At 54.1% G+C, this 11,438-nt stretch overlaps 1 protein-coding gene across 6 annotated transcripts; it reads left to right on the top strand.

The window, feature by feature from the left end:
* The first annotated feature begins 338 nt into the window (after positions 1–338).
* Positions 339–11,362, top strand: Puf60 (poly(U) binding splicing factor 60). Of its 6 annotated transcripts, XM_021183011.3 has the most exons (13): positions 356–445; positions 1,799–1,918; positions 3,602–3,703; positions 5,728–5,823; positions 5,929–6,018; positions 6,900–6,950; positions 8,991–9,152; positions 9,234–9,326; positions 9,600–9,813; positions 9,897–10,087; positions 10,236–10,371; positions 10,565–10,800; positions 10,923–11,362. In XM_021183011.3, exons 2-13 carry the CDS (start codon positions 1,916–1,918, stop codon positions 11,220–11,222), a joined length of 1,674 nt encoding a protein of 557 aa, XP_021038670.1. In that variant the 5' UTR covers positions 356–445; positions 1,799–1,915; the 3' UTR covers positions 11,223–11,362. The 6 variants fall into 6 exon arrangements, with proteins under 6 accessions (XP_021038667.1, XP_021038671.1, XP_021038670.1 ...); XM_021183008.3 differs by lacking the exon at positions 1,799–1,918 and having other exon boundaries at positions 339–445; XM_021183009.3 differs by lacking the exon at positions 1,799–1,918 and having other exon boundaries at positions 369–445; positions 3,605–3,703.
* The last annotated feature ends 76 nt before the right edge of the window (positions 11,363–11,438 follow it).

Raw genomic sequence — 11,438 nt, forward strand, 5'->3', positions numbered from 1 at the left:
AAAGGCTATTCTCTCACTAGGAAAGAGACCATATTTCAAAATAAATGAGGATTCCTGACTTTAGATGGACAATGCAAAGACGATGCACCAGTCTTTTTGTCTTCTGTCTCTGCAGTCTACGAGCTTCCAGCGAGTGGACTCAACTGAAATAGGGTGCTCAGAAAAGAGGCAGACGGAACTGATTCAAAAATGTCGACCCCTGACCAGGAGAGGGCTCTCCGGGTCGCCACTCCACAACCCCGGCCCGCCCCGTCCTCGTCCGGTACATTAACGGCCTGCCCCGCCCCGGAAATGCGTTTCGGTCTCCGCTCTCGTTGCTATGTCGTATGTCGCGAGATTTCTGCGTCCGACGCCCAGATCGCGCGAGACTGCGGAGGGAGCTGATGCTTGTGGCGCGCGCGGCGGCCGCGACGGACGCAAGATGGCGACGGCGACTATAGCTCTCGTAAGTGAGTCCCTCGCGGCCACGGGGCGGCCGTCAGCTCGGAGGAGTGAGTCGTCGGCTGGGACGGGGTGCGGAGGGGACCCTGGGTGCGCAGCGGCCCGACCGGGACCTCGTACGGACTTTCCCGTGGTCCCCGGCACGCGGGGCGGAGGCGGAGCGGGAGCGCGCGGCTGCGGCCACGGCTGGGGCTCGACTGCAGCTTCCGGCTCGAGGACTCCAGTTTCCGGCAGCTGGGCGGGGTGGGCCGGCCGCGGGGCTGCCCTGCTGGATCTCCGCGGGGCGGTCCTCTCTGCCGAGGTTGGGCGACAACTGTCTAGGCGTCCGGTGGCGTTAGGGTGTCCTGGTGCCTGCTCCAGACCTGCGCGGCTACGCCCCGTGTTGGGGACGCGGAAGGGGCGGGCCCGTTAGCATTTGCTCTGCGCCATGGTGCACAGAGACGAGGGTTTCCCCGTTCCGTTACCACGCAGGAGGGAAGAGCATCTCTCCCAACCCCCATTCCCCTTCACACCTTTCAAACAGCCATTCTGTCCCTGGCTCTGTGGGGAACCCGACAGCCGGTGCCTGCCTCGGTCACTGGTCCGGGTGGGCATCATAAGACTTTGCTAACCCCCTTGTCTTGGGCTGGACGATCCAAGGGCTGAACTTGGTTCTGCCCTAGTCAGTCGGGAATGTTCCTTGAATGGCTACCACCAGGAGTTCCTTTAGGGACTACTTATCTCTTGGACCTAACCCCACTGCAATCCAGCCTTTTGTTAGCCCCCACCCTCACTCTTGAGGGGATGAAGCAAAGGCTGAGACCACTTAAGCCCTAGGTGCCTGGAGGCCAGCCGTAGGGTAGGGTCGAGTAGAGTACACACAGGCTGCCGTCCCTCAGCCTTAGCTGGGAACTGCACCTTCATATTGGGAGAGGGGCACTTGCTCCAGCTTGTGAGGGGTAGATCTAGTATGTCTTGCTCACATCAGGGCTAACTTAAAAAGAAAAAAAATTCCTGCTCCCGCTGCTTGAAGCTATTGGTGTAAATGGCCTTTGCGGAAAGACAACCAGAGAGTTGAGGAGTTGATGACTGCCCTTAGGTGGCTGTCAGATGATAGAAGAAAGGGTGAGGGCAGAGTATAAAATACTTTAAACAGCACTGGGGGAGAGTGGATGCCTCATTTCTGGGTAGCCCCTGTTGTTCGTACAGACTGAAAGGTTAGCCCAATGCTAGACAGATAGTGTCATTATTGACATGGTCTCGATCAGTAAGTCTCACCACTGAAGCAGCTGGAATAGTCTTTGCCAGCATTTGACCACAAGGCCCCCGAGAATTGTCTCTCTCTCTTTCTCTTTCTCTTGTTTTGCTGCATCCACAGTGCTCAGTACAAGCCTGGCTACCCAGGAAGTAGCACTACACCCTGTGAAGGGACCTGAACAGATGGAAGACAGCGTCCTTCAGCCAGTCCTATTCTTGGGGTCTGGCACTGCTCTCAATGGTACTAATGTTGCTAGAACCTGTGGCTTACTTTCCATATGCAGACTTAAGGGACTTCATGGAAATTGATTCCATAAATCTTCGCTGCTGCCTGAGAAATAGGCCATGCCCTTGCACAAGAAGAGCCTCAGGACTAGATTTTAGGTGATTTGCCCAGGGTATTTAATATGTTGTGTAATGGAAATAACTCTTTATTCTGAGCTGGTGAAGGGTAGAGCTTGGCTTGCGTACCTGAGACACACAGCAGCAAATCCCTCAAGGGATCTTCTCCTCTCTGGATGCAGCATAGCTGAGGTACACATTAGTGACCAGCTGTGATAACAGATGATAGTTTTCTCTAGGCTCTCCCAGTGACTGGTTAGAACAGAATTTTAGACTCTGTATGGGAGAACTTTCTGTGGAGGTAAATGGGCTAAATTGGGTGGTTTGTCCACAAGTGAGCGCTCTCTGGAATTGTGCGTATGCATTGCATTGTGTGCTGCTTTCAGCACTATTCCTGTCCCTCGGTGCCTACTCATTTGTAGAGGCAGGAAGTTATGAGTGTGCCCCAGGGTCACCATTCTCACTGGTGTCTGGCTGGTGCCTGAGGCATGCTTTTACAGTGGGTGTTGAGAAGCAGCCTCTGTTACGTGGATGCCTGTACCACTGGAGTCACTACTTTAGTGTTCTCTGGGATATCATTTCTGAGTCACAATGGAGCACAGACAGACAGTAGTGCACACTCAGGTTGGTAGCACCAGGAGGAGCTCTGTGTATAGGCTGTGTCAGCCATAGTTCCCAGTTCCATCACAAGGTCTTCACAGAGCATTATGTTATACTGCTGCCAGTTCCGCCTTCAGTAGCCTGATGACCTGAGAGACTTTGTCCAAATTGCCAGCCTTTGGCTTTGTGTCTAAGAATGGACACAAGCATCTCTCTCTGTCTTTTGATATTTGTGGAACATGTACTTTAGCTGATGGGAGGGTAAGCACAGCCTTATGTTACTACAGTCTTCTGAGAAGTTGTGGTAGGTTTTAGGGCCTCCATCACGTCACCCCACTATTTACCTACCTCTACCTGGGGTCTAGTCGGTGGCAGGGACCACACCACAGGATGCTGAGAGCTCCATCTCCTGAGGGCTGCCTTGGGACAAGGGACTCTGTCCCTTCTGATGGTGAGAGCCAAACTCTCAGCTGTCATCCTAGGACAGTTTTTCACTCTGTCTGCTGGATGAGGGAGGCCTGGGTTTGCCCAGAGCTCATGGAATTACTGGACTAAATGTTGAGCTAAGAGGCCTAGCCCAAGTGATGGAAGAAGTGTTCCTGCTTCCTTGGGAAGGATGGGAGGACACAGCCAGCTGGTCATCTAATCTGGCTCAGTCTGTCAGCAGAAAAGGGCTTTCTTTGGCCTTGGGCTAGAACACTGCTTGCTTCTGTCCTTTTCTTCTTGTCCCTTGCGGGGAGACTGTCAACTTGGGCCTGGCCCAGCTGCTGCTCTGCTTTCTGTTGGTACCCTGGGAAGCTGTGTATGTGCTGGCAGGCTAAGGGCAGTACAAGGTGGGAGTGATTCTGAGACTAAATACTCAGTGGACTTTCTTAAGCCCTTGTCCAGCTTCCCTTATTCTAGATGGGAAGGCAACCTTCAAAAGAGGAGAGGGACTGGGTGATAGATTGTATGACTATTTATATTTCCTTCCTGCCTGCAGCAGGTCAATGGCCAACAAGGAGGAGGGTCGGAGCCAGCAGCAGCGGCTGCAGCGGCGGCGGCGGCAGTGGTGGCAGCAGGAGACAAATGGAAACCTCCACAGGTATTAACCTTAAACATGATTTTCCCTTGCCTGCCTGCCAATCCATTTCTGGGCCTAGAGAGACCTGATTGGGTCAAGTTGGAGATTTGAGTGGGGGGAATCTTAGGGCTTAGCCCTGCCCCCTCCTCAGCTTGCTTCTGTTTGGTTTCTTTTCTGTGAGAGTCCATCTAGCCTAAGCCTGGCAGGGCCCAGCAGTTGGCTAGCCAGGAAGCAGGGGGAGGAGATGGGGATGATGGGTATAAGTACGGTCAGCCGTCGGTGGTGCTGGCTCTGAGCCATTAGCCATTGTGCAGAAGGATGGGCCCTCTGTTCCAGAATGGCAGTGTTGTGTCTAGAACTAGAAATAGGGATTTCCATTTTAGCTCTTTGTTTTCATGTAAGTAAAACAGCAAAATAACATGTAAGTCAAAAGCACATGTGTGTTAGACACCCCCTCTCTCCCTGCCATGCTTCTCTGGAGTTATGGGTGGGCATGGATGGATTTGTTCTTTAGTTACTGGCCCATGGGAGTAAATCTTCTGGGGCGTGAAGCTGGGCTCTGTTGTTGCTAGGTGATAGATTCTTTATTCCCACCTCCACAAGAGTCCCAGAAGGTTTCAACAAGATACTGTTGTGGCCTCTGGCTAGGCCCTCTAGGCACTGGTTTTGTGTGTGTGTGTGTGTGTGTGTGTGTGTAGGGGGTTGCAGACAGAGATATTGGTATGCATCGGTGGATCTTGGGAAGTTGTGGGGGCTGAAGCTCTGTCCTGACTGGCCGGCCAGTGTGCTGTTGGTTGGTGGGAAAAGGGCCTTTTGTTCACCAAGACAAAGAAGAGATTGAAAAGTTTCTAGGGGGCTGAGAAGAACTGGCATTGATTTCCATGGTGACAGCCTACTCTGGTGTCACAGTCTTATAGGCTTGGGGCCAGCTGAGAGGGCAGAGGACAGATCTAGTATGAGCCAGACTGCAGCCCTTGGTCCCATCCAATGGCAGCTATTGAAGGACTGTAGGGTCTTGAGACTGCCCCAGAGGGGCCATATAAGCATCCTACCTTTTGACCGTTGAACAGAAACTCAACATTCTGGCATCCATGATGGGGTCCCTGGGGTTTGAGTCAGTCAGACCTGGCCTGTCTTCTTTGTGTTTTAGTCTTTGGCTTTTACTTCTATGCTGAGAGGCTCTCAGAGGTTGTGTCTTAACGCCTAGAAGAGTAACCAGAGGTATTTTGCAATAGTATTTACATAGGCTGGCTCTGTCCATCCCTCCCAGGGTCTGCTGGCTCTGATAATATCCTTTCTCTGTTTACATGATTATGTTCCTCTCCTGCAAACAACTTGGAAATGGCTTTGGTAGGAACTTAAGCACAATTCTAGTAGTGTTCAGGTGTCAAGCTCTCCCCAATGGCCAGCACTGCCTGTTCTGCATAAATTTGGTTAGGGTGTTGCTTGGTTAATGGAAGTAGGCTGTAGCCCTTTATAGGGCTCATGAACTGAGGAGTAACACCCACCCTCTAGGAGGTATGTTTTGAAAGAATGTCTTCAGGCCTGAAATGGGCATTGTTGGAGGGAAGGTCCCTTGCCTCCTTACTTGTTCTGGGGTGGTCTGAGGCCCTGGCAAGGCCTGTTGAGGAAACTAAGAGGCTAGGGTGCCTGGTAGCCTATGAGCAATGAGTCTTTGGTCCTGGTTCTGTTTTCTGGGCTCTGGAGGACAATAAAGGTTGGTTGTTCTACAAGACTCTGGGATCAAATTGTCAACAAAGGCAGGCAGACTGCTCTCCTGTTCATGAAGAGGCCATTGTGTTGTCCTACAGGGCACCTGCCTGGTTTAATGTGTCCCATCCACAAGTCATGTCTGACAAAGGCCTGAGTGGGTATAGCAATGTCTGAAGGGAAGGCCTGCATTCTAACCAGGCAGGAGATAATTTGTGTGGGGCTTATCTTTTGCTTTAATTTTAGAGTCTAGGGATAAATGGCTTATGGGTTTCTGGGACCACATGAGAAGTGTTGAGTTTGCTGCTGAACAACTCCCCTGTTTCCTACTTCAGGGCACAGAATCCATCAAGATGGAAAATGGACAAAGCACAGGCACCAAGCTGGGGCTGCCTCCCCTGACGCCCGAGCAGCAGGAGGCCCTCCAGAAGGTGAGAGTGCATCTCCTGGGCACAGCTGCTTAACCAGGGTTGGAAAGGCAGGCCATCCCCCTGCAGACTGGGCCCCCCAGTGCTCCTCACTGCCATCTCTTGCAGGCCAAGAAATATGCAATGGAGCAGAGCATCAAGAGTGTGCTGGTGAAACAGACCATCGCGCACCAGCAGCAGCAGCTCACCAACCTGCAGGTGAGCCCTACCACCCTCCTGCACACCACAGCCACTGTCTTGGGGCTGACTCTGCTGGAGGCCCTTCTGCCCAGCCTGGGCCAGGAAGCCTCCACTGCCCCTCCCCACTACCTCCACCATCTCCTCCTCTTCTCTGCCTCCTCCTGTGCCTGTGGCCGACTGCCCCCAGAAGGTGTTATCACTCTCAGACTCTCAAGATTCATTCTCTGGACCACCAGGGTCCTCTCTGAGGCATGATTGGCCTGGCCTTTCCTCTGGTTGCTTGATAAGGCCCCTTCTCCACCCCCTTCCCACTCCTTCTGAGCTCTGCCCAGTTCTCCTTCTTGGTCTTCCCATTAGTGCCTCTGGGTCTTACCACACCGTTGTCACCCAGGCTGTGTATAGCCAAGATGGCAGCATGTAGATTGTGATCCTCCCTGCCCCCATGGTCAGGCCTTTATCCCTGGGGCCCTTGATTGAAGGGGCAGTCTAGAGGTATGCTCCACTGGGCCCTACTCTAAGCTGGAGGCTGTGATATCAATGGGAAGAAGCCTATGTAAAGCTGACAGGTTCCTGGGCCTTGAGCCTTCCCCACCCCCAGGTCCAACCCTCAGACATTCATACTGGCTGTTCACTGTGCTCTGTCCATCCCTCTCCTACCTCCCTTCCTTCTGCCCTCGCCGGTCCTGCTGCAAAGGCTGTGGGGCGGGCCACCTGGGGCTCTGAAGCCCCCCTGGGCAGGTGCCAGTGACCAGCCAGAGTGGCCAGCAGTGTGGGAAGGCAGGCGGGCCTCCCTGGCAGGGCGGGGACTCCGCGCCTTGCTGCTGTCTGCGTGAGGTGTTGACAAGAGCGGGAGACTGCTCGGCTCCAACAGACTGAACTCTGTCTTTACTGTCTTTCAGATGGCAGCAGTGACAATGGGCTTTGGAGATCCTCTCTCACCTTTGCAATCGGTCAATAGAAATGCTCACTTCTTCTGGGGCTCATGTCCTTAGTCAGGGCTAGAGGGGGGCAGTGCAGCCCACTGCTGGGGACCTTGCTCCCCTGGCCGGCCCTGCCCGCCAGCTCTGGACGAGCACAGCAGAGCGCCAGGCATGGTGGGGCCAGTGGTGTGGGCACTCACCCCGGGACCGCCCCTGGGGAGGCCTCCATCTGCTCTGAGGGCCCACCTTAAAACTAACCGGCCAGGTAACTGCGGAGGGCAGCCGCGGCAGCCAGCCAGGGAGGGTAGCTGCCAATGCCAGGCTCATCTGTGCCTTGCCACCCCATGTGGGGGATGTACCCGTGGGCCTCCAGCTCCGACAGTCTCCAGGCTGCCCAGGCTCTTGGGTTGGGGTCAAGCTCCTTGATAAGAGAGGGGTCCTAACTGTGGCCCCATCATGCTCTGGAGGGAGGATGGATGGATGGGCTGGGGGCTGGGGGCCTGAGTGAGCAAGAGAGGGAAGGGCAAATAATAACTTGGGTCATAGACCTAGCTCTCAGTGAGGGGTAGAGGCCACATGGCCATGGCTGCATTAAGCAGAGGCGTCTGGGAAGGAGATGGCTCTTCCTTGCCCAGAGGCAAGTTGAAGTGGCCAGGCCCTATCCTGGGGAGATCCTGTGGGAAAGACATGACCCTTTCTCTGGGGTGTCCACTTGGAGGGCCACCCTGGATGAGTTGCCTTCACATTTGAGACATACTCTGTTTACTCTGGAAAGCATGTCTGAAAGGAAGCTGTTGACCCTCTGTAGAGTCCTGGGAGATATGGTCAGAGAGGCTTGTAGTTGGGTAGTCTCACCATGAAAGGGAGACTTGGCACTCTCTTTGTCAAACTGTGACCTGAAGGACAGATGTGGCTTCATGTCTGTGTGGGCCTTAGAGAAGGGGTAGCTCTACCATTGGGGCCCTTCATCTGGACAGTAGCCTGAGGCTTGTTAGCAGCAAGTTTGAGGGAATGGTCCCAAATTCAGGGAATTCCTAATGTGAGGAAAGATAGGCCCCACCTGGATGAGTTGTGTTGGTGGACCTTTAAGTCCTCTCTTAGGGAGACTGGGCTGTACTAGGCCTTCTAATGTCTGAAGAAGTAAATTGCCACTGGGACCTTTGTTAGGGTGAGAGGAGCCCTTGTTTGTGTTAAGGAGGAAGGCCCTGACCCATGGGGCCATACCTGCGGCCCATTATTTCTGGCTCTAGAACCCCTTGCCTGGCATATCTATGAAGTGTTGGAAGGAGCCTTTCCCAGGGCATGGGTGGTCCCTCATTACAGTGGCCCAGCTCACTGCTAGTCATGCCAGCTTCCCAGCCCTAAGGGTCCCCGAGGCTTCTTCATTGGGTTCTCTGCTGCCTTGTGATGCTCTTCCCTGGGCCAGCTCTTGTGGCTACAGTCATGTGCTCCCAGCAGCTCTTTTTTGTGGGAGGTGTTGGGATGGGGGAAGTATAGAGCACACTGAGTCCTCACCTGTGTCTCCCTGCATGAGCACTTGCTCCTTGTTCTCTCCAGAGAGCCCCTTTCTGGGCTCCCAAATTCCTTCCCTGGGATCTCTTCTGGGCAATGGCTGCCCTGTCTTCTGCCACCCTCTCTTCTGGCCTCCATGCCAGTAGGTGTGTCTGGCTTGGACAGCTCCTCCTTCCCTCTTCTGTCCCAATACTTGGCTGGACTAGTGGGAGGATCTCCCAGCCCAGCCCAGGTACCTGGCCTCCAGACTACAGAAGTGGGCTGAATTATAGGTCATTCAGCCTTGCCTTCTGACCACCCGTCAGCTCTGCTGCCAAAGTCTGTCTGGGACCTGGGCGGGCTGGGTACTTCCATGTCCTGCCGTTGGGCCTGGCCTTCCTTGGGGTGGGGTCCTGCTGACCCCTAAACCCTGGCTGCAAGGGCCCAGCCTGCACCTCACTGCTGTGTGGGGAGTCCTTCCCACGGCAGAGCTGGGCGGGTGGGCCAGGATGGGAGAGGGTTTCTGAGTCTCCCACTTTCCTGACAAGCCAGTGGCTCTCTCCTTCTGTCCTGCTGCAGATGGCAGCTCAACGGCAGCGGGCACTGGCTATCATGTGCCGGGTCTATGTGGGTTCCATCTACTATGAGCTGGGAGAAGACACTATTCGCCAGGCCTTTGCTCCCTTTGGCCCCATCAAGAGCATTGATATGTCCTGGGACTCCGTTACCATGAAGCATAAGGTAGGCAGATCAGAGCTACCCTGGGGCCCTAGCTTGCCCTCTGTCTGCTTTCCTTGCCTTCTAACACCTTGCTGTATTCAGGGCTTTGCCTTCGTGGAGTACGAGGTCCCAGAAGCTGCACAGCTGGCTTTGGAGCAGATGAACTCTGTGATGCTTGGGGGCAGGAACATCAAGGTAAGGACAAGAAAGTTTGGTCTTAGCCAAACTTAGTGGTGGTGGCTTTAATCTCAGCACTTGGGTAGCAGGCGGATTTCTGAGTTTGAGGCCAGCCTGGTCTACAAGTGAGTTCTAGGACAGCCAGGGCTAGACAGAGAAACCCTGTCTCGAAAAACCAAAAAAAAAGAAAAAAAGTTAGGTCTTGGGCCTAGAATAATTGTTCCGTGATGTTACATACATACAAGCAGTCACCACAGGTCTAGGCTGATGTTTCTTCTTGACCTTCTTCAGGTGGGAAGACCCAGCAACATTGGACAAGCCCAACCCATCATAGACCAGCTGGCTGAGGAGGCTAGGGCTTTCAACCGAATATATGTGGCCTCTGTACATCAAGACCTGTCTGATGATGACATCAAGAGTGTATTTGAAGCCTTTGGCAAGATCAAGTCTTGTACGCTGGCCCGGGACCCCACAACTGGCAAGCACAAGGGCTATGGTTTTATCGGTGAGTTTGGGAAGGGCCAAGGAGAAGAGGGAGCCCGCCTCTTACTGGGGCTGGCTTTTCTCACTGCTCATCCTGCCCTGCAGAATATGAGAAGGCCCAGTCGTCCCAGGATGCTGTGTCCTCCATGAACCTCTTTGATCTGGGTGGCCAGTACTTGAGGGTGGGCAAGGCCGTCACACCCCCCATGCCCCTGCTAACACCTGCCACGCCTGGAGGTCTCCCGCCTGCTGCTGCTGTGGCCGCAGCTGCAGCCACGGCCAAGATTACAGCTCAGGTGAGAGCTGGTGCAGTGATGAGTGTGGACAGTGGGTGGACAGACCCACTCAGCCTTCGGGAACTGGCTCTTAGATGGTTTGGGTGGGAACAAAGAACTGACTGTGAGAACAGACTAGAAACTGACTCTGCTTGCCTTTTGGTTGCAGGAAGCAGTGGCTGGAGCAGCAGTGCTGGGTACTTTAGCCACACCAGGACTAGTGTCCCCAGCACTGACACTGGCCCAGCCCTTAGGGGCCCTACCCCAGGCTGTCATGGCTGCCCAGGCCCCTGGAGTCATCACAGGTGAGTCTGAGTTGATCAGGTTCTCTTCCTTTCCCCTCTCCTCTAGGGTCTGTCTTCAGCTTCCCAACCCATACTTACTTCAGTGTAATCCCTTGAACCCAGGACAGGCTGGCTATCGCCAACCATCTCTTTACTCCTTCCCAAAAAAGGAGAGTGTATGTGTGGCTATTAAACTCGGTTGGTTTTGCTGCAGGTGTGACACCAGCCCGCCCTCCTATTCCTGTCACCATCCCCTCTGTGGGAGTAGTGAACCCCATTCTCGCCAGCCCACCAACTTTGGGTCTGTTGGAGCCCAAGAAGGAGAAGGAAGAGGAGGAGCTGTTTCCTGAGTCAGAGCGGCCAGAGATGTTGAGTGAGCAGGAGCACATGAGCATCTCGGGCAGCAGTGCTCGCCACATGGTCATGCAAAAGCTACTCAGAAAACAGGAGGTAAGTGTAGGTGGGCTCGTGCCAGGCCCGCTTTGGCGGTATGGATGTGAAGTAGTGGGTGATAGGTCGCAGCATTCAGGTGTCTTTCCCACAGTCACAGTAGTCAATTGTCTTTCCCACAGTCTACAGTGATGGTTCTCCGAAACATGGTGGACCCCAAGGACATTGATGACGACCTGGAGGGAGAGGTGACAGAGGAGTGTGGCAAATTTGGTGCTGTGAACCGGGTCATTATCTATCAAGAAAAACAGGGCGAAGAGGAAGATGCAGAAATCATCGTCAAGATTTTTGTGGAGTTCTCCATGGCCTCAGAGACTCACAAGGCCATCCAGGCCCTCAATGGGCGCTGGTTTGGTGGTCGCAAGGTGGTGGCTGAAGTGTATGACCAGGAGCGTTTTGATAACAGCGACCTCTCCGCGTGACTTTGGCCTCATTTCCTGGACTTGCACTTGCCCCTTACTTCCTTTGGGTTTTGTAAAGTGTTAACCGTGGTGTGTCCCTGGGACCAGGCACTCTGCCCAACCCACCCTGTAGTGTACATAAAGATGCAGATACCGCTGGCCCTGAAGTCCCTGTGTCTGAAATTGATCCTGTGACCCAGGCTGGTTGTGTGTGGAATGTCTTATCTGGGTTCCAAG

This window comes from Mus caroli, unplaced genomic scaffold, assembly GCF_978045245.1.
Source record: "Mus caroli unplaced genomic scaffold, Mus_caroli_1 scaffold_16, whole genome shotgun sequence".
In the NCBI taxonomy this organism is placed as follows: domain Eukaryota; kingdom Metazoa; phylum Chordata; class Mammalia; order Rodentia; family Muridae; genus Mus; species Mus caroli.

What these genes read in the sequence shown, in the direction of transcription:
- Puf60 (XM_021183008.3), top strand. Translation starts at nt 422, where the DNA reads ATGGCGACGGCGACTATAGCTCTC. An exon ending in AGCAGCTCACCAACCTGCAG is followed by an intron (nt 6,019 to 6,899) that starts GTGAGCCCTACC and finishes ACTGTCTTTCAG; the next exon opens with ATGGCAGCAGTGACAATGGG. An exon ending in GGCCCCTGGAGTCATCACAG is followed by an intron (nt 10,372 to 10,564) that starts GTGAGTCTGAGT and finishes GTTTTGCTGCAG; the next exon opens with GTGTGACACCAGCCCGCCCT.